This window comes from Seriola lalandi, unplaced genomic scaffold, assembly GCF_002814215.2.
Source record: "Seriola lalandi dorsalis isolate HSWRI2012SDOR001 ecotype SW California unplaced genomic scaffold, Sedor1 jcf7180002054810, whole genome shotgun sequence".
NCBI lineage: Eukaryota > Metazoa > Chordata > Actinopteri > Carangiformes > Carangidae > Seriola > Seriola lalandi.
The window spans coordinates 20,149-31,439 of NW_019525363.1; the positions used below are offsets into that span (position 1 = coordinate 20,149).

At 46.9% G+C, this 11,291-nt stretch overlaps 1 protein-coding gene across 2 annotated transcripts in view; it reads left to right on the forward strand.

Annotated features, from left to right (window-relative positions):
• Positions 1-9,914, forward strand: part of LOC111669692 (bromodomain-containing protein 3-like) — a 13,066-nt gene extending 3,152 nt beyond the window's left edge. Inside the window, exons 2-12 of one of the 2 annotated variants that reach the window (XM_023426105.2) lie at positions 3,556-3,875; positions 4,014-4,125; positions 4,257-4,394; positions 4,561-4,708; positions 5,239-5,408; positions 5,503-5,898; positions 6,517-6,645; positions 6,768-6,974; positions 7,163-7,395; positions 7,484-7,782; positions 8,894-9,914. In XM_023426105.2, coding sequence (XP_023281873.1) covers positions 3,784-3,875; positions 4,014-4,125; positions 4,257-4,394; positions 4,561-4,708; positions 5,239-5,408; positions 5,503-5,898; positions 6,517-6,645; positions 6,768-6,974; positions 7,163-7,395; positions 7,484-7,782; positions 8,894-9,012 — 2,043 coding nt within the window. In that variant the 5' untranslated portion in view covers positions 3,556-3,783 and the 3' untranslated portion in view covers positions 9,013-9,914. The remainder of the gene's footprint in view (positions 1-3,555; positions 3,876-4,013; positions 4,126-4,256; positions 4,395-4,560; positions 4,709-5,238; positions 5,409-5,502; positions 5,899-6,516; positions 6,646-6,767; positions 6,975-7,162; positions 7,396-7,483; positions 7,783-8,893) is intronic. The other variant, XM_023426106.2, reaches the window with a different exon arrangement.
• The last annotated feature ends 1,377 nt before the right edge of the window (positions 9,915-11,291 follow it).

An 11,291-nucleotide genomic window follows, 5' to 3' on the forward strand; every position in this document is an offset into this window, starting at 1 on the left:
GAGGGTGGGGGGGCGTGTGACTGATGTGCAGAAGGTCATGCAGTTTAAAGGGGAGATGTAACCGTGGTTATTTTCTGTAGCTACAATTTACAGATGTTTCCTAAACGCCTAACGGTGTGACACCAACATGAGTTTTCTAATGGAAGATCGTAACCAGGTGATTTTATCTACCTTTGAGGGTCTTAATCTACCTGGACAGGTGTGATGTGTATGTTTGTCTCAACCAGCTGGTTCACTAAAGGTCACTAAGACTGATTTCATGGTTGAGTCCTGAGGTTCAGAATGATGCTGCAGGGATCAGCTGTGAGTCCAGCTGTGGAGCCCGCTCCTGTCTGTCCTGTCAGGTGTTGATGATTGACAGGTGCAGGTGAGCCTCAGTCTGGTGTGTTTGTAGAAACCAGAAGAGCTGGTCAGACTGGTTTGAACATGTCGGTCTGTCAGTCTGGTGTGGACTGTTGGTCCGGCTGAGGTCATCACGACATAACACTAATATTCATGACAATATTATTATTGCTGTCAGTCAGTTCATCTTTACCTTTGATTCAGAGTGTATACAGGTGGGAGAGTCTGTGACCATGAATACAGAAGAACAATGGCACCGACTGGACAGTGAAGGCAACACGATGAACTGATAAACAAAAGACATATTATCATGTGTGTTCTTAACATGATGTCAATATTTCATGTTGTAAATATCTCAGCGTCAGCAATCGTTAGATATCAATATATATTGAGATAAAGCAACCTTTCTGTAAAGTCGATCAAGATAATCTGTATTTTATCAGGTGACGTCCACACGACTACGTTACATTTTAAAACTCATGCTACGTGTCCTCCTCCGTCCTCACTGCTCCGGAGTCTTAGAGCACTGAAAAGTGTTTTCAAAACGCTGCTGGACCAGTTTTATTTATTTTGAAAACTCTGGGGTTGTGTTTTATTCTGAAAACTCTGGGGTTGTGTTTTATTCTGAAAACTCTGGGGTTGTGTTTTATTCTGAAAACTCTGGGGTTGTGTTTTATTCTGAAAACTCTGGGGTTGTGTTTTATTCTGAAAACTCTGGGGTTGTGTTTTATTCTGAAAACTCTGGGGTGGAGATGGTTTCTGATATGGAGATAAAACGGCAGTCTTCATTGTTTTCACATTAAAATGTAGTAGTGTGGACGTGGCCTCAGAAAACAATCAAACAAACGCGTCTAATGAAACAATTACCAGAGTTGATAAAGTTTGAGAGGCTCCACAGTAGGCCTGGGTGATATGGCCAAAACTGTTATCACGATCAAACTTTTCATATCGATATTTATCAGGATAAATGCCTCATCGTTATTTCTTTCAGGTTTAAAGGCTGATTTTTGCTTCTGAGTGAAAGTGGAAGGAACCAACAGTTTGTGGTTCTAAACTGTTCTATTAGTCAGAACACAACAAACATTGCAGAACATTTAAAAACTCTGAGGTACAAACATTCAAAACATGATATACATGATTAAAATCAAAATCCTCTTCAGTCCTTTTTACTCGACAAAGTAAATAGAAAAGTAAGTTCTGCAGTGTGACACACGTCACATGATCAGACTGCAACATACATAATAAACAGACAGAGAAGATGCGGCCTGGCGCTGTTCGAGGGTCCATCAACACTCGTTAGGGCCTGAAGTTTCTTACTTCCTGTGTGATTGTTTCAGATGAGGGGACGGGTTTGTGGAGTTGTCTGTCTTTGTGTCTTTGATGGAACGTGTCTCCGGCACAGTGCACATCGCTCTGTTTTTTGTCGGACTGTAAAAAGGCAAATATCTCCAAACTACTGAAGTTGAGTGTCCTCTCTTGTCGCTCATTTCACCTTATTTGTTCACTCCGCTCCGACTTCAAGCCCGTCAGCCTCTGCGTGATATCATATCCTGAGTTTATACCTCTCGCCGTGCATCCTAACTTTCTAATACAGACCTATTCCTGCGACATGATTGGCCGTTTCGTGATTCATTTGTGGGCGTGCTATAAGCATTAATTATATAAAACATTTATCAACACTTTTATGTTTTGCGATTATTATTGCTATCATTTTATTGCCCAGCCCTACTCCACAGGGGAGGAAGGACCGAGGATCCAGAACCAGTTCTGCCAGGATCCATGGGTTCATCAGGAACATCAAAGGTCCTGTAGTTACAAGAGTTAGATGTTGATGTGAGGACAGTTTTATAGACCAACGAACAGAACAATGATGTGATGAATCAGGAGTGACACCATAAGGACCAGGGCTCAGCTGCTGAGGTATCGAGGGGCAGATCCACTACAGACATCACAGTCTGAGACGCTGTCCTGCAGTCGACCTTCATACGGAACTTTAAAGTTTGATTCAGATGTTGAACATGAATCTTACGTTCCTAAGTGTTTGAGTCGCTGATGTGGGAACCAGTTGAGGTGTGGTCAGAGGGAAAACCATGTACCTGGTGTTTTCTGTGGGTAAAACAAGTCTGATGTGAAGAGTCGGGGTTGGGGCAGGAGGAAGAATGAGGGTCTTGATGTGTCGTGTAAATAGGAGTGGGCCGAGGACAGACCCCTGAGGCTGCGTCCACACTGCTACTCTCCTCTGTCTCTGTCCAGACTACAACACAACCCCTGAGTTTTCAAAATAAAACACAACTCTGAGTTTTCAAAATAAAACAGATCTAGCTGGGTTTCCAAAAGTCTCGAATACTCTGGAGTGGACAGGAGGCGAAAACGTAGCAAAACAGAAGAGTTTTAAAATGAAGGCATAGTAGCGTGCATGCAGGGTCACACTCAAACAACTAGACGTGGATCTTCTTGGTTAATCCAGCAAGTTACAAACCCGTCGAGTCAAGAAACTTCACTCTGATGCAGAAATGATATAAAAAACCAATATTGCCAAAAAGGATCCAACATACCCTGAAATACTGTTAAACACCAGTTTACCTGAGGCCACTGCTGTGGGTCAACACTGTAGGAAACACACCTGTTCTTCACTTCACCTCCTTTTACAGTTTGTACTTTACATTGGTGGATAATAGAGCGTCTAATGTACGTGACCTACTTTATAATGCTGCTTCAGATTAAACTCCAGGAAACAATCACATTCACTGCATGAAAATAATCAGCTCCGCGGCTGCAATTAATGAATATTTTAATTACTGATTAATGTGCCAATTATTTTCTCATTCATTGATTAGTTTGGTCAATAACTGCCCATCACTGAATTCTAAGGTGACGTCTTAAGAAAACCAAGAAATATTCACACCTGAGAAACTAACCAGAGAATTGACCCTGAACTCATCATCATAAATCCGATGAGCTGATGATTCATTCTCTTAGTCGCAGCTTTGACTTTCTCCCACTTTGTCAGTTTGTGAGTATTTGTGCAGCATACACACAAATATTTGACTCTGAACTGAAACATCAGTGGATTGATCACATGAATTTATGAAATGCATTCAGGATTCAACACTGACCGGAAGAGAACTGAAGCTCGAGAAACTGAAATATTTGAATTGATGAATTTAGTGTTTGTGAGCGTCAGAACTAACGACCAGTGTCTCTGTCTCTCAGGTTGTGCCATGGGAGTTTGTCTCCTGGGGGGAAACATCGAGCTGAAGCATCAACAGCAACCACGCCTGAATTGAACACACACTAACACACACCTGTGTGCCCACACACACACATACACACACACACACACACACACACACACCCTCAGACCACAGAGGGAGTTGTTTTTTCACCCTCAGGTCAGACACTGTCGTCCCACGGTGCATTGCTGCGTCACCGTCGTCCACCATGTCGGACGCCCCCGAGGCTGCGCCCCCCAGCCCCCCTCCCCTCACCAACCCGCCCCCCCCTGAGGTCACCAATCCCACCAAACCTGGCAGGTAGGTAACCAGTCATACCTGAGCTGAGCCTAGAGACAGTGATCACTAGTGGAACAGAAACCTGTGACGGGAGGTGAGCTGCAGCGCCACCCTCAGTTCTGTGGCTCTTCTGTGACGTTGTTTGTTTGTGTCCTTCAGAAAAACCAATCAGCTGCAGTACATGCAGAACGTGGTGGTGAAGACTCTGTGGAAACATCAGTTCGCCTGGCCTTTCTACCAACCTGTGGACGCCATCAAGCTCTGTCTGTCGGTGAGTCACTGACCTCAGTCACTACACACACTACACACAGTAACTGCACTCAGTTGTATTTCTTTTGAACAGAAAGGCTAGCTGTTTGCAGTCTTTATGCTAAGCTAAGCTAACCACTTCCATGTTTCCAGGACTACCACAAGGTGATCAAGAACCCAATGGACATGGGAACCATCAAGAAACGTCTGGAGAACAATTATTACTGGAGCGCCAGTGAGGCCATGCAGGACTTCAACACCATGTTCACCAACTGTTACATCTACAACAAGGTACACACAGTCCTGCAGTGACCTCTAGTGACCTAGTGACCTGCAGCCTCAAGTGCAGCTGGTCAAGTCTCAGTACAGTCTGATCTGAATGGACAGTACTAAGTGAGAACACATCCTTTAACCTCAGGCTGTCTCTTGACGGTATCGAACCTGTGTTATGTTTCAGCCGACAGACGACATCGTGCTCATGGCTCAGGCTCTGGAGAAGATCTTCCTTCAGAAAGTGGCTCAGATGCCTCAGGAGGAAGTGGCTCTGCTGCCGCCAGCGCCCAAAGGGAAGAACAAGAGCAAGCAGCCGGCTGCTGCCACCACAGGTACATACTGCTGCCACCACAGGTACATACTGCTGTCACCACAGGTACATACTGCAGTACTACTGCTGTCACCACAGGTACATACTGCTGCCACCACAGGTACATACTGCTGTCACCACAGGTACATACTGCTGCCACCACAGGTACATACTGCAGTACTACTGCTGTCACCACAGGTACATACTGCTGCCACCACAGGTACATACTGCAGTATTACTGCTGTCACCACAGGTACATACTGCTGTCACCACAGGTACATACTGCTGTCACCACAGGTACATACTGCTGCCACCACAGGTACATACTGCTGTCACCACAGGTACATACTGCTGCCACCACAGGTACATACTGCAACAGGTATTAGTTATATATATTACAGTACTAACAACACGTTCTACAGTACTAATACTGTTACCACAGGTATTATACTTGTTCTGTAGTTACTGCTCCATTACATCTCTAGTGTTGCCATAGTAACAAGCCTGACTGTAGTAGTGGGATGTACTAACAGTTCTCTCTCTGTGTCTCAGTGAGTCAACAGGCCGAGTCTTCAGCCTCCCCTCCCCCCTCCTACCCCTCCCCTTCCCCCTCTCAGACCCCTGTTATCTCCACCACGCCCACACCTGTCCAGGCCACGCCCCCTGTCTCTGCCCCGCAGCCCCCGGCAACCATGATGCCATCTGCACAGCCTGTTGTGAAGGTAACCACCACGTGGAGTGAGACAGCGTCACATGATCCAGGATATAAACATATACAGACACTGACTTTTCTCTCTCTCTCTCTCTCTCTAACAGAAGAAAGGTGTGAAGAGGAAAGCCGACACCACCACTCCGACCACGTCCGCCATCTCTGCCGGTCGCGCTGACTCTCCGTCTGCTCAGGACTCTAAATCGGCCAAGCTGGGCTCATCCCGCCGCGAGGCCGCCGCCCGCCCCGCTAAGACCCGCCGTGAGACGGGCGAAGAGGTGGCAGGGGGTGAAGTGGGAGGCGGAGGAGGAGGAGCCATAGGAAGGAAGAGTGGGAAGGTGGGCGAGCAGATGAAACATTGCGACGCCATTCTTAAGGAGATGCTGTCGAAGAAACACGCCGCCTACGCCTGGCCGTTCTACAAGCCGGTGGACGCCGAGGCGCTGGAGCTGCACGACTACCATGACATCATCAAACACCCCATGGACCTCAGCACCGTCCGGGTAATGCACACATGACATCATCACACTCTGAACACACCACCATGAGACCAGGTTAAAGCGATCCCAGGTCACATAGGTGTGGGAGGAGTTTAAATCCCATGTAAACTGCTCCAGATCAAAATACAGCGACATCAAACAAGTAGCTTGGTTTGTGTTTTCAGGTCCTCTCCCTCCCTCCTTTAGTCCTTAATAAAATGTAAACAGCTGAGTTATATAAACAGGTGAGTTATATAAACAGGTGTCATGAAGGAGGAAATTAGCTCTAGAGACCAAAACAGTTTTTGTACCAGGCTGTAAACATGTTTATTTCTGCTGTAAAGTTGGACATTTTAACATGGGAGTCTATGGGGACTGACTCACTGTTGGAGCCAGACTCTAGTGGCCGTTAGAGGAACTGCAGCTGCTGGTTTCAGGCTGGAGGTTGATGATTGGTCTTCACATACACTCTGACCAGCTGACTGTCATCGACACGCTGTGGTTAAACAGATGGGAGGAGACAGTGGCGAGCAGAACTCTCTCTCACTTGTTTTACATGTTATCGGTCATGTGAAGCGTTGACCTTTGACCTTTCTTCAGATGATGACACTGATGTTTTTTCTTTCATCTCCCCTCCAACAGAAAAAGATGGATAAAGGAGAGTACAACGATCCTCAGAGTTTTGCGACTGACGTCAGGTTAATGTTCTCCAACTGTTACAAGTACAATCCTCCAGACCATGAGGTGGTGGCCATGGCCCGCAAGCTGCAGGTACGTAGAACCTCCATGACCGCGCAGTTAGCATCTTTTCAGGACTGTTAGTGCAGTTAGCATTTTTTAAGACCTTCCTGGACCTTTAACCCTGGTTCATGATCATCCCTCTGTCTCCTCAGGATGTGTTTGAGATGCGTTTCGCTAAGATCCCAGACGAGGGCCTGGAGACGTCGGTCCCGTCTACGACACCATTGGTCAGTAAAAGCACCGCCTCCTCTGACAGCAGCAACAACTCCTCCTCTGACGAATCGTCTGACTCTGAGGAGGAGCGAGCCACGCGATTGGCTGAGCTACAGGAGCAGGTTGGTGCTGCCGAGCAATCACAGGTCAAGAACATCCTGGTTTTCTTCTTTTAATATTGAGATTCAATGAACGTTTAAAAATGATGTGATTTAATGTTTGACATGAAAATATTGATTCTACATATTAATGTGATTTTAACACTGACCAGTGGAAGGCCTTCCTGAATATTGAATGGAGGTGATAGGTATTGATAATTAGTCTATTCCACCAGTTGAAGGCGGTGCACGAGCAGCTGGCCGTCCTGTCCCAGGCTCCGGTCAGCAAGCCAAAGAAGAAGAAAGAGAAGAAAGACAAGGAGAAGAAGAAAGAGAAAGACAAAGACAAAGGGAACAAGGGAAAGATGGAGGAAGAGAAGAAGCCGAAGGCTGTCGCCCAACAGCCCAAACCAGCCAATCAGAAGAAGGCGCCAGCCAGGAAAGCCAACAGCACGGTGACCGCCACCAGGTATGATACATCCGTTTCTCTTAGAGCTGCAGGATTTCAGAAGAATGAACGAGACACGTGACGATCAGGTGACTCATCTTGTTTCCAGGCAACCGAAGAAAGGCAGTAAGACGTTGGGCGGGGGCTCAGCCAACGGAGAAGACGGCGAAGAGTCTTCCCTGCCGATGTCGTACGACGAGAAGCGCCAGCTGAGCCTGGACATAAACCGGCTGCCGGGGGAGAAGCTGGGTCGCGTCGTCCACATCATCCAGTCCAGAGAGCCGTCACTGAGGGACTCCAACCCCGACGAGATCGAGATTGACTTCGAAACCCTCAAACCCTCCACCCTCCGAGAGCTGGAGCGCTACGTCAAGTCCTGCCTGCAGAAGAAGCAGAGGAAGCTACTGCGTAAGTCCTAGTACCTGCACACTACTGCACACTACTGCACACAAACACTGGACATTGTTAAAGTTCCTGCAGACATTAAATCAAAATTATCTGCTGTGATTCATATTTAGTTTCAAGTGTTTTCATCTCCTCTCACTTCCTGATTGAGAAATCTGGATCAGGCCTGGAGCCCCGCCCCCCACCTGCTGGCTCCAGAGACTCAGCCACATGTTTGAGCCTCAGTCAGACCCAGACTCAGATGAGGAGTCTGTTGAGACCAGAACCAGAGACTAGCAGACGGATTAGAATGGTTAGCATAGTTAGCATCTTTTCAGAACAATTAGCAAAGTTAGCATCTTTTCAGAACAGTTAGCATAATAAGCATCTTTTCAGAATTGTTAGTGTAGTTAGCATCTTTTCAGAATGGTTAGTATAGTTAGCATCTTTTCAGAATTGTTAGTGTAGTTAGCATCTTTTCAGAATGGTTAGTATAGTTAGCATCTTTTCAGAACGGTTAGTATAGTTAGCATCTTTTCAGAACGGTTAGCATCTTTTCAGAACAGTTAGCATAATAAGCATCTTTTCAGAATTGTTAGTGTAGTTAGCATCTTTTCAGAATTGTTAGTGTATTTAGCATCTTTTCAGAATTGTTAGTGTAGTTAGCATCTTTTCAGAATGGTTAGTATAGTTAGCATCTTTTCAGAACGGTTAGTATAGTTAGCATCTTTTCAGAATTGTTAGTGTAGTTAGCATCTTTTCAGAATTGTTAGTGTAGTTAGCATCTTTTCAGAACAGTTAGCATCTTTTCAGAACGGTTAGCATAGTTAGCATCTTTTCAGCGCAGTTAGCGTAGTTAGCATTATGTACGAACAGTTAGGCTCTTTTCTGGACAGTTAGTGTAGTTAGCATTATGTAGGAACAATAGGATCTTTTCTGGACAGTTAGCGTAGTTAGCATATTTTCAGAAGGGTTAGCGTAGTGGCTTTGGTTGAACATGGCCTTGTATCCAATGAGGTGGGGCCCTCTGGGGTTGGAGGCGGGGTCAGCAGGTGGTTCAACAAAAACTCTTAGATACAACCTTTCATTTTGGAGCATCTGTTTATTAACACCCCCCCCCCTCTCCCCCTTTTAGAGAAGGCAGCAGGAGGCGGGGCCTCAGGAGGCGGGGCTAGTCGTTTGAGTGGCAGCTCTTCTTCCTCCTCTGATGACAGCTCCTCAACAGGAACCTCCTCTTCCTCCGACACAGACTGAACATACACACACACTGATCGCACACACAGAGGTTTATCCACTCTATACACACACACACACACACACACACACAGGAACTCGATCTATACAGTTAACATGCAAACACAGATCGACACACACATCATGTAAACTTCCATCCTGAACAGACACACAAAGACAGAGACTCACACTCTGAACTTCTTACAGCACACACACCCACACACACACACACACACACACACATACACACACACACACACACACATACATATGAACCATACACACACACCCAGACTTGGAGACTGTATGTAAATAGGCTGACCTGTTTTTTAGCTCCTAGTGTTTTTTTTTTTGTTTTGTTTTTTTCTTTTTTCTTTTTTTTTCGTTTCCTGGAGGAATGCAGAGACAGAGGAGACGAAGAAGAAACAACAACTCAGCGAGAGGAGAAGAAGAGGAGGAGGAGGGAGTTCTTCTCTGAACACTGGAGCCTCGCTGCCACGCAGAGAAGGAAAATCACTGAGGCTTTCTTCTTCTTCATCTTCTTGGATGGCCGGCTGTGACCCCTGACCTCTGAACACATTCCAGCAGCATCTATAGAGCATCATCATGAGGAGGAGGAGGAGGAGGAGGAGGAGGAGGAGAAGAAGATCTCAGTGGGTTTCAGACATGGATTGATTTGGAGGCGGAGCTGTCAGCAGGAGAGCAGAAACTGAACAGTTCATGTTCCTCAGATTTTAGTTTTCAGGGTGGAGACGCCTGAGAGAGTTCAGAGCATCATGGGACACTGAACCACACGGGACGTGGTCTACAGGACCGATCAGGGTCTCAGGACAGACTAGTTCTCATCAGGTCTGCAGTGAAGTCTGTGATCACTGTTTAACGCCAGCTGCTGATGAATCATGTTAAAGTGTCCGAGCTGAGAGAGCAGGAAGAGTCTGAGACAACAGACCAGAGACAACAGACCACAGACCAGAGACAACAGACCACAGACCACAGACAACAGACCAGAGACCACAGACAACAGACCAGAGACAACAGACCACAGACCAGAGACATCAGACCAGAGACAACAGACCAGAGACCACAGACAACAGACCAGAGACCACAGACCAGAGACAACAGACCAGAGACATCAGACCAGAGAAAACAGACCAGAGACCACAGACCAGAGACATCAGACCAGAGAAAACAGACCACAGACCACAGACAACAGACCAGAGACCACAGACCAGAGACCACAGACCAGAGACAACAGACCAGAGACCACAGACCAGAGACAACAGACCAGAGACAACAGATCACAGACCACAGACCAGAGACAACAGACCAGAGACAACAGACCAGAGACAACAGACCAGAGACAACAGACCACAGACCAGAGACAACAGACCAGAGACAACAGATCACAGACCACAGACCAGAGACAACAGACCAGAGACAACAGACCAGAGACCACAGACCAGAGACAACAGACCACAGACCAGAGACAACAGACCACAGACCAGAGACAACAGACCAGAGACAACAGATCACAGACCACAGACCAGAGACAACAGACCAGAGACCACAGACAACAGACCAGAGACCACAGACCAGAGACAACAGACAACAGACCAGAGACCACAAACAACAGACCAGAGACCACAGACCAGAGACAACAGACCAGAGACAACAGACAACAGACCACAGACCAGAGACCAGAGACAACAGACCAGAGACAACAGACCAGAGACAACAGACCAGAGACCACAGACCAGAGACCACAGACCAGAGACAACAGACCAGAGACAACAGACCAGAGACAACAGACCAGAGACAACAGACCAGAGACCACAGATCACAGACCACAGACCAAGGACTGTTAATGTCTCATGAACACACAGAAATCATTTGATCAGAACCAGGTCAGAGGTCATACTGAGTCAGCTGTTGGTGGTTGTCATGGCAACCTAAATGCGTGAATGATTTTTGTCTGAATTTGAGGATGATTCAGGAGACATGTTCTCACAGATGTTTCCAGACCAGGACTCAGACTCTCAGTAACAGGGGACTGATGGTGGACAGGTGTCTCTCTGCAGCGAGTCTCAGGTGTGTGCAGGTGTGTTTTAAAACCAGCAGCTGATTGGTCGTCCACTGAAACCAGGTCCAGGTCTGTGTTTTTAGAGCCAAACCCTCTGAGACCAAACCTGTCCTCTGCTGGTCCTGCAGCCCAAACCCACAACCTACTGTCCGCCCTGGGGTCAACACTGGGAGGGTGGGGCCACCGGACCCTGAACCCCCCCATCCCTCATCCCTCATCC